Here is a 15198-nt window from a genome sequence, read left to right as displayed (position 1 = left end):
ATAAAGTCAGCAGAAAAAAAAATTCAAACAACACAAAGTCATCAGAACAGAAACATCCAAAGTAGCAAATAAAACCCTACAGTGCCACTCATTGACCGCAAACCAAAACGTGACAGGGAATATAGAAATGATGATTCTTAACAGGAACAATATCATAGTGGTGATCTGACGGCATATTTATTCACCCTTTCAAGGGCAGCGGTTACAGGTTTTAATTATTGGGTCATTAAAGGGTTAAAAAGTCATCATTCATCTTATTTAGCCTGAGTTTTGCAACTAAGCTTACTTAGTAGCAAGTAGTAGTTTTGCTTTTGCCTACAAAGAAGACCTGAGCGCAGCTCGAAAATGAAGGTCATGAGAAATGTTCCATCAGAACCACCTGTGTGGGCCGCTTTCCCATTGGCTCACCTTCATTCCTTGGGGGAGGTTGGGGGGGGGGGGGGGGGGGGCAACGCACACCAATCACATCCGTGACTGCATCCCCAATGGCGAGTTGCCTGCAGAAGAACATTTAAAAGCCAGCGAATGTTGAGTGGCCTCTTTCGAGACGCATCAATCAACATGATCCCCATTGTGTTGGCCTCGGTTCTCATTGCTGCTGGTAAGAACATCTGGCCTCCTTCAATCGTCTGTGTGTGGGGGGGGGGGGGGGGTTGCATGGCTCAGAGCAATGACTCCGCATTCAGGACAGAGTATGCACAGATGGCCTCTGATTGCCCCCCCCCCCCAATCCCTCGTTCATGTTACATATTTTATTTTTGAAGGGTAGCATGGTGTGCTAGTGGTAGCACATCTGCCTCGCAGTTCAAGTTTGAGTCTCGACTCCGGCCATCTGGTGTGGCGTTTGCATGCCCCCCCAGATCTTTTTTTTTCCTGCGTTTCACAGCATACTATGGCTTTATTCCATCTTCCAAAGATGAGCTTTTAAAGTTAATTGAAGATTCTAAATTGTCTTTTGGTGTGCATGTGAGTATAATTGGCCGCCGACAATTAAAAATTCTGAATCTTACCCTATCTCTCACCCAAATTAAAAAAAACTGAGCAATAGCCAAAATCAGACAGTCAGCATTATTTTTCCTGTGAAAATGCTGCACGTGGATCACACACACACAACTATTTATTTATTTATTTATTTATTTAGTTAGTTAGTTAGTTATTTAGTTAGTTAGTTAGTTAGTTAGCCTTTACTAGTCTCGCAGTGGAGAAATTTACATTTCACAGCAGCAAAGTAATATAAGGAATGAAAGTAGAAAACTAAATACATGAGCTGCTGGAAAGGCAGCGACTCTCGCGGCGCCGTCTTGAAGTCAACAGAACAAAAAAAAACACAAATAACAACACAAAGACACAGAGAGTCATTCATTCTTTAGCACTTTCTGTACCCTCTTTTTTTACATAAAGTAGTTCTAGATGAAAGAGGAGTGGATCAAAGCATCTTTTCACCAGTGGATCAGGGACATCATGTTGGAATGTGCATGTCGACTACAAGCTAAATGTTGAAAGCAAACACGCAGCTGTAGCATCCATTATTTGTTAATTTTGTGTTTGTTTATTAATTATTCTGTATTTATGTATTTGTTTATTTCTGTATAATATTTATATTTTTTACAATGTGTTTATTTATTTATTTATTGTGTATTTATTTATTCATGTGTGTCTGTGTTTGTTTATTTATTTATTTGTTTATTGTGCATGTATTTATGTATTTTTTTATTTTTTATGTATTTATTTATTCATTTCTTTATTTATTGTGCATTTATTTCTTTGTTGTGTGTTTATTTATTTATTTATGTATTTATGTATTTCCCGTTTCGTTATTTATTATTTATTATTTATTATTTATTGCGCGGCTTCTGAATCGGCCGTGTTTTTCCCCCCAAATTATTTCTATGAGGTCACAGCTATAATCTACAACGCATGATAAAAGCCATATTCTGCATGTAAATTTCCCAATGCAAGACTAATAAATGCAAATCTAATCTAATCTAATCTAATAATTTAACGTTCTGTTCACCTGTTGCCCTTCCCACATTCTCTTCCCGCAGCCCTTGGGTGCGGCACCCCGCCCATCGAGCCCCGGTCTTCCCGTGTGGTCAACGGCGAAGATGCTAGGCCTCACAGCTGGCCCTGGCAGGTAACGCTCGCTCGCATCTGTCAGTCTTTTCAAACTCGCTGGCGAGCATCAGACGGCTGGCATCTGCTTCTTAGCTGACACACTCAAGGGCTGCTGAAAGAGCGGTAATTAGATGTTTGCCTCCGAAATGAGCTGCCGAAACATTTCCCGCGTGCGTGTGTATTTGTTCTCTTGTGCAGATTTCTCTTCAGTATGAGAGGGATGGAGAGTGGAGGCACACTTGTGGTGGATCGCTGATTGCTGACAACTGGGTCATGACTGCCGCTCATTGCATCAAGTACGAGTGTTAACATACAAGCTTTCACGTATGATGCCTCATAGACAGCCGGTACAAACGCGGTCAGGGACTAAAGTGACCTCGGGTTTGATTCTCCCTCGAGTGACGGCTGTATTTGCGCCAGAGGGGGGTCTTGACAAAGGAAAACTAACTCAAGAGTGCTTTGGTAGATTGGGGGAGTGGTGCCAATTCTTGAGCGTGACGCCGTGATGTCACAATCAAATCTGCATAATCATTGGATTGGATTGGATTAGCCTTTTTTAGTGTCAAAATTGAGAAATTTACATTTCACAGCAGCTAGGTGATTAAAATAAGTGGAAAAACAAAATACAGGAGCTGCTGTAAAGGCAGCCGCTCTCACGTCGCCATCTTGAAGTCAAAACGACAACATAACAAAATAATATCTATTTGCTATCTATTAGCTATATATCTAGCTCGCTATCTATTAGTTATCTATTAGCCAGCTAGCTAACTTTCTATTTGAGTTATTCCAGGTTGAGTGAACGCTGGCACATGTGGCTGCCGCTGCTAACCCACAGAAAAACTGATCCTGTGACCTTGAGAGTTTTGAAAGGCGCTTATAAATGAAATTTATTTATTATTATTATTATTATTATTATTATTATTACACAAAGACACAGTTATTCAATCTGAAGCACTTTCTGCACCCTCTTTGTTGTATGAATCAATTCTTGATGAAAGAGCAGAGGATCAAAGCGTCCTTTTCACCAGTCGATCATGGTGGAACGTGCACGTCTGCTAGATGTTGAAAGCAAACACGAAGCTGTATACCATCCATTGACGAAAAGAGATTGTCCCGCATCTCCTGTCCCACGTAAATCCGCTTCAATTCCGAGCCGCGACATCTCCACATACGTCCTATTGGGTGACTGGTGGGGATGTACCGCCTCACAGTGCAGACGTCGAGGTTTTAATTCAGATTGGGGGCCTTCCTGTGTGTACCTTGCATATTCTCTCCATGCCTGTTTTATTTTTTATTTTTTTTAAACAGGTCCTCCGCTTTCCATTTCATACGCATACCTATAAATTAATATATTCAAGTTGCATTCAAATTCAATCCTCTAGTACAGGGGTGTCAAAGTCATTTTTTGCCGCGGCCCACATTGTAGTTATGGTTTCCTCTCGAGGGCCGTTATGAATTTGGGAAACCCATTAGAATGTTTAAATACCTTCAAATATTACATATAGAGCACACAGCAAATTAATGAATAACTCATTTTCAAATCTGAAGTCAAGAATAATGACTTTTATTGTAGTTTACATCCAAAAAAATGAAATTTTGGCTCAGATTTTAGCAATCATCATGGAATTTAACAAGTTTGATTTACTTTTGCGGGCCGAAAAAAAATGATGTGGCGGGCCGGATTTGGCCCGCGGGCCTTGACTTTGACACCTGTGCTCTAATAGCTTGCGTGTGTTTATGTCCACAGCACAAAACTCTCCTACAGGGTGTTTGTGGGCAAACACAACCTGGTGGAGGAGGAAGTCGGCTCCAAGGCCATCCTGCCGGAGAAGATCATCGTGCATGAGATGTGGAACCCCATCTTTGTGGCCTTTGGGTAAGACGGGCTCCATTTTGACAAACGTGAGCAACAAAACGGGTGAAGTAACATGGGGCGATTCAAATCAAAAGACAATGCAATGTGTTTCATAATTCTTCACCTTTGGAGAATAAGCACAGCTTATTATACTTAAAAATGTATTTTTTCTTTTTCTTTTTTAATAAAATCCAGCTGAGTGTTTCATTAAAACGTGGCATTCTGACCCAGCATGTGTATCACAGCATTTTCAGATCCACATGAAAGTAGTTTTGAGCAGTTTTATCTGCACTTTTTAACGCTTCTTTGAAGCACAAGAACATACCCTTTATCAGTGTCCAAAGTATCTTCAGAGTCTTCATAAAAATCAGTATGGCATAAAGCGATGCGGCCAAAAGAAATTAAAATATACAATCACAAAATAAATCATTTAATCACAATAAAAAGACATGCGGCCAGTGCCCCTGCATAACAGGCAAGTGCACATCCTACTGCAATGGGAAAACTGCGACCCCTATTGCTTTTATTGAGAAACACATTTTTAAGGATTAATAATAATAATAATAATAATAATAATAATAATAATAATAATAATAACCAATATGTATGTATTATGTTGTACTTCCGGGTTGAGTGAACGCTGGCGCGTGTTGCTGCCGCTGCCCACCCGCAGAGAAAAATATCCCGTGACTGTAAAGTGTCCTTGAGAGTTTTGAAAGGCGCTTATAAATGAAATGTATTATTATGATTATTATTATGATTATGATTATGATTATGATTATGATGATGATGATTCTTCTTCTTCTTATTATTATTATTATTATTATTATTATTATTATTATTAGTAGTAGTAGTAGTAGTAGTAGTAGTAGTAGTAGTAGTAGTAGTAGTAGTATTGCCATCCGCCCTCATTTCAAGCTCATATAACTCCAGACCTTTTCTAAAGAAAGAAGAGAATCTAATGTTTCTTACGCTGCATCAAATGTTTATGTAGTCCTAAAACTCAATATTCTGTGGGTACTGGAATTCAAGTGACAATGACAAAAACCCTGGCACTGGAGTGTACGCATTTTTGCACATGTCTGGCAGCGAATGCCTTAACAAATTGATTTTTTTGTTTTCATAGAAACGACATTGCCATGATCAAGCTGTCTGAGCCGGTGACTTTGAGCGACCAAGTTCAGCTGGCATGCATCCCCCCTGCTGACACCTTGCTGACTAACCTTTACCCTTGCTTCATCACCGGATGGGGTAGATTGTACAGTAAGTGTTTTATGATTTTTGTCATCTTTCAAATGAGCAGCTCCTAACTCTCGCCAGGTCTTTTGTTTCCCAGGGAATCCTCTGGAGTTGCACTGAAAATAACACGCATTACATGCTGGCATATTTATTTGTGGCAGTTAATGCTTCGAAATTGAACATTTGCAATTGCCCCGTGGAAGCCAATGGCAGCGGGTAGTGAGAGCGGCGGCTCACACGGTGTGATGTGTGTTCTAGCCGGAGGCCCCATTGCTGATAAGCTGCAGCAGGCTTTGATGCCGGTGGCTGACCATCCCACTTGCTCGCAACCTGACTGGTGGGGCATCGCTGTCAAGACCACCATGGTGTGCGCCGGTGGGGATGGAATCGTGGCTGGATGCAATGTAAGTCACTCTGTGGAATGGATCTGAGACGAGGGGGCCATGTTTGGAGAATATCGCTGGCGTCGGGCCGGAACCTCCAATGTCGCAATTTGGTAACTCATAGTCATATACCTAACACCCCAACTACACGCACAAGAGCCATTTTCAGGGTCTCCTAAAGAATGATGATTTTGGAGGAATCCTGCCCGGCAACAGTGATATACAGTAAAGTCTCGTGATATCGGATATATCAGAATCAGAATCAGAATCATCTTATATATCATATATCGATAGTCCCGGTTATATCGATACTATTTCTATGCACGCACGGAAAAAATTACATGCAAACAGGGTCGGATATATCGATAGTCCCGGTTATATCGATATTTTTTCGGACTCCCTTGAATATCGATATAACGAGACTTCACTGTATTTGTATAAATGTACAGTATAAGAATACACAGTGATACCTCGGCTTACGAACACTTTAGCTAACGAACTTTTCGCCTTACGAACGTTAAATTTGCAAGAATATAATCTTGGCATACGAACAATTTTTCGGGAAACACACGGAACGCCACAATGAGTGATGTGTCGTTCGCGAACGAGCCGATTCTTGGAGCTCCTAACAAGGAGCTGTAAATGGCAGCCGACTTTTTTTGTCCTCTATTCCCCGCCCCCAGTCTTCGGTTAAAGCCATCATCACAAAGGTAAATAAAACGACTTTATTATACTGTACAGTTTATTTATTTAATTACAATACCATAGCATATTTATTATACACACAATAAGGTATATTATGTGTAGTTTAAAGGCTTAAGTTGAAAAAATATGTTTTATGGCACTGGTGTCAAAGTCAAGGCCCGCGGGCCAAATCCGGCCCGCCACATCCTTTTTTTCGGCCCGCGAAAGCAAATCAAAATTGTTAAATTCCATGATGATTGCTAAAATCTGAGCCAAAGTTTCATATTTTTGGATGTCAACCACAATAAAACTCATTATTCTCGACTTCAGATTTGAAAACGAGTTATTCATTAATTTGCTGTGTGCTCTATATGTAATATTTGAAGGGATTTAAACATTCTAATGGGTTCCCCAAATTCATAACGGCCCTCGAAAGGAAACCATAACGACAATGTGGCCCGCGGCAAAAAATGACTTTGACACCCCTGCGCTACCGATCCATGCGCACCAAATCCAGCAGACATTTAAACAGCTTCTTCCCCCAAGCCATTAACTCTTTGAACTCTTCAACAGTAGCCAAAATGGAACTGTATAGTGCCACTTAGCAGTTTTTTTGACGACGATACTAGTGCAGCGTGTTCTACCGGAAACAAATTCCTTGTGTGTCCTACATGATTCTGATTCTGATTCTGATTATAGGGACCTGGGAACGGATTATTCTGATTTTAATGGTTTCCTATGGGAAATTAATGTTTGGAATGCACACCTCGCCTTACACACACTTTCTGGGAACCAATTAAGTTCGTAAGCCAAGGTATCACTGTATTTTGGTTTGTTGACAGCAATTATTTTATAACATTGCCATTTATGTAGTCCGTTATTTTATTGTATTATATTGGATTGGATTGGATTGGATATGCCTTTATTATATTTATATTATATTTTATTATATGTGTATATATATATTTTTTCTCGTCATTAAGCTATTTTGGTGTTTAGGTGTTTAGCCAGTCGTTGTCTGCATCCCTGTAACCTTCAGCAGAATAAAAGATTTTGTCCTGCTTCTCAGGGAGATTCAGGCGGCCCTCTGAACTGTAAGAACATGGAGGGTGCCTGGGAGGTGCACGGTATCGCCAGTTTCGTCTCCGGCTTGGGCTGCAACTACGAAAAGAAGCCCACCGTCTTCACCCGAGTGTCCGCCTTTAACGACTGGATTGATCAGGTATAGGCCACAGAATTTCTACTGTACTTGATAGCAGTTTTTCTTATTTTTTTTAATTTAATCTATTTTTGTATCTTTATCTTTTAGGTTATGATGACCAACTAAAGATAATGAAGTGCCAATAAAGCTATCAAACTCATTCGTCTTGTGTGAGGTCATAGTTCAAGCCAAGCCAAGTTTTGAGCAGTGACGTGCAGTCAGTGGAGGCAGGTGAGGCAGTGCCTCACCTGTCATCATCATGGAAATATCAAATGAAAAAATAAATTAAACAGTTAGATGTATTTAGTGATTTGTACTTTAAAGTTCTTGTCCATTTAACTTCACCGTTTTAGGATTTTTTTCAAAATCGCTGAATTTTCACATTTACCGTTCAAATACTAAGTAGAGACTAGCGGTGACGTCATCGTTGACGTCAGTGCCTCACCAGCCATGAACCTCACCGCACGTCACTGGTTTTGAGTGACGTGACCGAGTAACATGACGGCGTAATATGACGTTGAATATATAGGGATATTTGGCAACGTCATGCCACCAATACCGTTTTATGATTATGAATCAATTTTTGCTCCATTTAAACCAAGTTTATTGTTTCTGTCTGTTTGGTAGAAGTTTAGTAACGTGTGTTTTCAGCTAGGAAAACGTCACAGCAACCTTGCTTTGACACCCCAACCAATCACTGACATGTATGTAGGTGTGTCCAGTCCATTTTGGGGCGGCGGGGGTGGGGGGTGCTCAAGCGTCCTTAAAATTAATCCAAACGCTGCAAAAGTTGAGAGGCTTTTGGTTGTATTTATTATATGTCCTTTTGTTTTAAACAATTCTTAGACATGTTAACACCAAACCAATCTTCGTCGAAATGTCATGTTTTCACAACAAAAACAAACTACAGTAGACTCCCCTTCTCCTCAAGAATGAATTGATCCACCCGTCTCGTTTTCTTAACCAAGTTTTGAGTAGCGTGACGGAGTACCATGGCGGCGTCACATGATATCGGTTATACATGTACAGGTATATTTGGCAACGTTCTACCACCAATAGCAACGTATGATCATTACAGTAATTAATTTTTGCTACATTTTAACGAAAGTAATTGTACCTTCTGTTTTGTAGAAGTTTTGCAACGTTTGTTTTTCGCTTAGAATACGTCACAGCAGCCCCCATTAGCACACCAACCAATACCTGACAGTTAGAAAATCGATTTTTTTTTTAATGGATTGCATGAAGATGGCATTCGAGTTGTTGTGTATGTTTTCCATATATTTTATAATTTTCTTGTTTGGAGGTGTACCCTCTCGTGTAAAACATTCTTATTGGCTCGAATAAAATGGCCACACAGTAAGTTAGCGAATAGACGCAACATGTAAGAACAATGTCAACAATCATCCAGCAGGTGTCGTCACATGCTCATGTTGTAAAATCGAGCCGAATATCTTCACACGCTGTAACATTTCACCATAAGTGAACAAACGAAAGTCAACAAAATAGCACTCCAAAACCAGGCTCGCTACAATAACGTCAGTGAATGACGTCAGCTCCTTTATGAAACGGACCCTCAGTATAAAATATGAGACTAATATCCCTTCCACGGCTTCGTCTTTTATGAAAACCGTAAAGCTCAGCTGGGGAATCCGCCCTCATCTTCTTGTGATAACGGAGAATGAAGAGGGTGACAATAGCAAAAACTGAGATTAACACTTGGCTCGTTTATGTGCCGCACAGTAATGAGAGCGCCGCGTGTGAGAGTCATGGTCTGAAATAATAATATTGATGAGAAAATTAAATGGTCTCTTGCCCAGCGTATTCAATTGGTCACATTTGTAGGGCATTTTGACAGCGGGGGATTTATGACGAGGGCGCCGAAGGTTGAAAGAGCAAGATATGAGAATTAATTAAAGCGCGTGAGTGTTTTAGTGAGATAAACATAGTAGAGGGGTGGATCCTCTCAAATGAGTTTAAAAAAAAAAAACAGGCTGATTGCAGGAGTTCATATGTGCTTTAAGATGCTTGATTGGCATGTTAACATTCAACTGTTTTCATTAACTCATTCACTGCCATTCCTGAATTTATTTGGGTTTTGCTTTTACTTACGGGTTGGGTGCTGATAGAGCGCTGGTCAGACCTCTGACAATGTTTTTTTTTTTCCCTTCCACGAGGGGACAGTTTTTCTCTTTTGTACAGCTGCCCCCATATCAGACTCAGATAATTCCAGACCCATATAACTTAAGAATTAATAAATGAAGATAAATAAACAAACAAATAAATTAATTAACGAATAAATACATACATAAATGAATAAATAAATAGATGATAGCAGACTATTGACAGTTTGTAGTTCACAAAATAAATAAATAAATAAATAAATATATACATACATACATACATACATACATACATACATACATACATACATACATACATACATAAATGAATGAATAAATAAATGGATGGCTTAATGAATGAATGAATGAATAAATAAATAAATAAATAAATTAATTGTAAACACACAATGCACTTAAAAAATATATATATTATGCAATCTTTCCCATGGTGAAATAAATAAATAAATAAATAAATAAATAAGAGCGTTTGTAGTTCACCTCTGAACTTTTTTACCAAGATGTGTTGAGTAAACCGCTCTAATGGGATGTTCCAAAAGTCTTTCTAATAGCAGCTCAGTGGAGAGCTGAATAAGCTGCTGAGAGACGGAGGGAGAATATTTGTGTGTGTGTGTGTGTGTGTGTGTGTGTGTGTGTGTGTGTGTGTGTGTGTGTGTGTGTGTGTGTGTGTGTGTGTGTGTGTGTGTGTGTGCGTGCGTGCTTATGTGTGTGTAGAAGGGGAGGGAGCGACGCACTGATGCACAACCCCATGCACGACGACGTAGTGACAAGCACTATCTCAACCCGCCGCCCTGCAGCCTGTCAACATTTACGGTGAAGCGACTGGGACACCTTCGGGGCTGACCGGTGGCATGCTGGCTCATCAAGCACACACCCACCAGGGCCCCGGCTTACTTCGGTGACCTACTTTCACCCCTCCAGACTTTCTCACACTCTTGGAAAAGTGGACTTGTGGTGTGAACCTCTGCTGAGGCGATGAGTCAGTGCTTTGCAGGAGAAGAGGAGGACATCAAAGATTTCTGCACCCGAAAAAACAAGTAAGATTCCTGCAAAATATGCTGCATTCACCCCAAAAAAATTGTATTTAATATATATATATATATTGTATTTAATTGTTTAAATATATGATTAGATATTTATTTCCGACAAACAATGCATGAAAGAGATTGAAAATGCCATTGCTGATTTTTAATGACATTTTTTATTAATCAAAGATGTTGGATAGAATAAAACAAGACATATGTAAGACATAATTTTACTCATTCGCTGCCATTCACAAATTTAAAGCGCCGGCCAGACCTCTGGCAATGTTTTTTCCCTTCCACAAGAGGGCAGTTTTTTTCCTTTTGTACAACCACCCCCATTTCAAGCTCAGATAACTCCAGACTCATAACTTAGTAATTAGCTCTTTGTTTCCTTATTTGGGAATTGAAAATATGACGTAGAGCACCATTCTTGAATTTGTTCGGGTTTTTGATAATAATAATAATAATAATAATAATAATAATAATAATAATAATAATAATAATAATAATCATCATCATCGTCATCATCATAATAATCATAATAATACATTTAATTTCTAAGCGCCTTTCAAAACTCTCAAGGACACTTTAGAGTCATGGGATTTTTTTTACTTTTGTGCGGGTGATTCGCGGCAGCCATTCGCGCCAGCGTTCACTCTACCCGGAAGTAACAGCATTTTACCAAGAAAAAAGAAAAGTCGAACAAATTTGGGAATGACGCTCTATTTTTCATGCTTGGGTGCTGATAAAGCGCTGGCCAAACCTCTGGCAATGTTTTTCCCTTCCACAAGGGGGCGGCATTTCTATTTTTTTTCATGTTAGCGCTTTGTTCCAGCTTCAGCTGTTCTTGAAGCGCTATGTGTATTGCATTGTTTTCGTACAGCTGCCCCCATTTCAAGCTCAGATAACTCCAGATCTATTTAACTTAGGAATTAACTCTTTTTTTTCTGATGAAAAAAAGAGAGTCTAAGGTTTCTTACGCTGCACTGATTCTTTATGTAGTCTCAAGTCTCAATATTCTGTGGGTTCTAGAATTCGAGTGACAATGACAAAAACCCTGGCATTGGAGTTGACATATTTTTGCACATTATCTGGCAGTGAATGAGTTGAGGTTGAATTGGAGTTTTAACCACTTTTAACTTGCACGACGTTAGCCTTTTCAAGCTCTATTGTCAACGATCTCCTTTTTTTTTTGTCATTTTCAAGACGTGTTTTTCCGGGTCAACATGTTCAACTTGTTCAAATTTGACATGACAGAAAACGAACAAGACAATCCATAATTACCATTAATTCACTGAATAGACTGACACATATTTGTTTAAATGGTTCTGCACAGTTCTGCGTGATGGGAAATGTTTGTTAACAAAAGCAGCACCCGTTGCGTGTGATGCACATTCGGACAAAGAATGCATTCTCGGTCGCTGCTAATGTTTGCATCTCATTTACATTCAATTATTAGCATAACCACAAAAGCTGCTTTGTAAAAGCGGAAGTGAAACACGCAGGCGGTGAAATCTCTTACTTGCCTTTCATAAAAACATCCCCCGAAAAAGTTTCCACCCCATCCTAAATCATTTTTATGCGCCCCAGTTGGACACAAAAGACGTAGTGTTGCTTCTAACATGCAAAAAAAATGGATTCCAGTGTAGTGTCTACGGGGATAAGAGCACGTTGGCCGTCATGTGACCAACTTGGCTGACACAAAGCAGTCATTTTTCCCAAGCTCATCTTTCTTGTGAACTCAGTGGATTCACGTGATGGGCTAACGCTAAAGCTAACCCGGCCATGTCACTGTGTGGCCACAGGAAGTGAATTTTAAGAATAATAATAATCCGTTTAATTTCTAAGTGCTTTTTAAAACTCTCAAGGTCACTTTACAGTCACAGGATAAGTTTTTCTGTGGGTGAGCAGCGGCAGCCACACGCGCCAACCCAGAAGTAACTCAAATACTAGATAGAAAGCTAGCTAGCCAACAGATAGCTAATAGATAGCTAATTGATAGCCAATAGATAGCTAATAGATAGCCACCCAGCTAGATAGCTATATAAGTAATAGATAGCCAACTAGATAGCTAGCTAGCCAGCCAGATAGCTAATAGATAGCAAAAAGATGCTTACTATTTACACAGACTTAAAGGACAACCGACGTCACTGTTTTGTTTCTTAACTGACATCAGAAAAACGTTTTATAGCATCTAAAATACCCAAAACACGCAGTATGATATTTTTATTCAAATGCAAAACACCAATAAAAATGACCTAAAGTGTCCAAAATCTGCAAAAAATTTAGCTGCGAATTGGGCATTTTCAGAAAGTCCCGCCCCCAGTTCGTGACGTCACGCCAAGACGTCTTGCATTGCTGCAGAATCAAAATAATGGCTTCAGATTCGGAGAATATGCTTTCTTGTTCCACCTCCAGTTATGAATATGATTCAAATAGTTCTGAAGAGGAAAGCATACATGTTTGCAATCGATTAAAGAATTTATTCCATGCCATATTGAGGCAACATTGGGGAGAAACGACCACCAGAAAAGAGGCACAAAATGGCGACCTCCTGTGGCCACTTCCGTTTCCACAGGCTGATAAATTCCTTATATGGAGCTTGGACGCCCACTTCTGGCGGCTTTTGGGTGCAACACAAGGTTTTCAGACAAAACAATGCAACAAAATACATTGACGTGATGGAAGGACTGCTACAATGTGTCTTTTTTCGATCAGGGGGCGTTCCTTTAGTGACGTTACATACGGACTCGTCACCAACTCAAAAACAAGACTTCCTGAATATTCAGCGCGAGTCTTAAAACGTAAAATACAGCTACATGCGGTGGAATCTTTTTAAAATACGCTCAGTAGAAGTCATTTTAAGAATTATGGACACAACTTGTCCGGAGACGTCGGTTGTCCTTTAAAACTCGGTATTCAACTTGGTCCATGGACTCGTAGGACAAAAGTCGTACAAAAATGTTGAGACTTTTACTCGTATTCTCCAGTTGTTCTACTAGCGCACTTACTGCTATGGTCCTTGTACTGCTAGACCAAAAGTGTCATTCAAGATGAAAAAAATGTCCCTAATAATAATAATAATAATAATAATAATAATAATAATACATTTCATTCATAAGCGCCTTTCAAACCCCCCTTGACTTCTTCTCCCAGCGTTTTGGTGATGGAGCATGAAGTGAAGATGGGTTTATCCATATGGGCCATCGCCGCCATCGTTTGCAACTCAGCAGTCGGCGTTCTCATCCTCATCCTCTTCGTCATCCTCTACAAGGCTTGCCAGGTGCCATCCGAACCGACACCCGAACCGGCAAAGACGCCGCCGAAGTCTGAGCACAAATATCTTCTCGCCGCCTGACCACACCATAGCGGCCTGCTGGAATTTCCATAAAGGAACTCCTCCTTTTGTGTCTAAATGTCTCAAGTGGACGTCCTCACGTGCTGCAGTTTTGTGTGAGAATACTTGAAGCTAAACCAAGAAGCAGCAACAAGCTGGACCAATCGGCTTATCTCTGCCGGGCGTCGCTGGGACTGTCCATCTGGCGGTTTATTTGCTCTGCTCCACGCTGGGTGGACCGTGATATCCCTCACTCGTTTCCAACGGAATACAATGAGCTGCGGTGGGAAAAGGGGAATGAAAGTACACTACACCCTTAACTCATTCACTGCCAGACCATGTGAAAGAATGTGTCCACTCCAGTACCAGGGTTTTTGTCATTGTCACTTGAATTCCAGGACTCACAGAATATTGAGTTTTAGGACTACATAAACATTCAATGCAGTGTAAGAAAACTTAAACCACTGGTGTCAAAGTCAAGGCTCGGGGGCCAAATCCGGCCCGCCACATCGTTTTCTTCGGCCCGTGAAAGCAAATCAAACTTGTGAAATTCCATGATGCTTGCTAAAATCCTAACCAAAATTTCATATTTTTGGATGTAAACCACAATAGCAGTCATTATTCATATTTCAGATTTGAAAACTAGTTATTCATTAATTTGTTGTGCGCTCTATATGTAATATGTGGAGGGGATTAAATATTCTAATGGGTTCCCCAAATTCATAACGGCCCTCGAGAGGAAACCATAACTACAATGTGGCCCGTGGCAAAAAAATGACTTTGACACCCCTGCGTTAGACGCTTTTCTTTCATCAGAAAAAAATGTGTTAATTCCTAAATTATATGTGTTTGGAGTTATATGACCTTGAAATGAGGGCAGCTGTCCAAAATACAATACAATGCAATGCATACATTCAGGATTTGAAAATATGACGTAGAGCGCTATTCCCAAATTTGTGCTGGTCTGTTTTTTTTTCTAGTTTCAGTGCCGATAAAGCACTGGCTAGACCTCTGGCGATGTTTTTTCCTTTCCAGAAGGGTGCAGCATTTCCCCTTTTTTTTTCATGTTAGCGCTTTGTTCCAGCACAATATAAACCAATATGTATGTATTGCATTGCATTTTGGACAGCCACCCTCATTTCAAGCTCATATAACTCCAGACCCATATAATTTAGGAATTAACTCTTTCTGATAAAAGAAGAGAGTCCACGTTTTTTTTTT

At 40.0% G+C, this 15198-nt stretch overlaps 1 protein-coding gene across 1 annotated transcript; it reads left to right on the top strand.

Annotated features, from left to right (window-relative positions):
• The first annotated feature begins 530 nt into the window (after positions 1–530).
• ela3l (elastase 3 like) lies at positions 531–7637 on the top strand. Its single transcript, XM_088993645.1, has 8 exons — positions 531–601; positions 2046–2134; positions 2314–2411; positions 3863–3991; positions 5097–5233; positions 5468–5613; positions 7346–7498; positions 7586–7637. Exons 1-8 carry the CDS (start codon positions 562–564, stop codon positions 7601–7603), a joined length of 810 nt encoding a protein of 269 aa, XP_088849771.1. The 5' UTR covers positions 531–561; the 3' UTR covers positions 7604–7637.
• Positions 7638–15198: the final 7561 nt, after the last annotated feature.

The sequence above is a fragment of the Hippocampus bargibanti genome, linkage group LG04, assembly GCF_051943395.1.
Source record: "Hippocampus bargibanti isolate YZ-2025 linkage group LG04, ASM5194339v1, whole genome shotgun sequence".
In the NCBI taxonomy this organism is placed as follows: Eukaryota; Metazoa; Chordata; class Actinopteri; order Syngnathiformes; family Syngnathidae; genus Hippocampus; species Hippocampus bargibanti.
The sequence above is the reverse complement of the archived record's forward strand: the minus strand, read 5'-3'. Positions and strand labels throughout refer to the sequence as shown.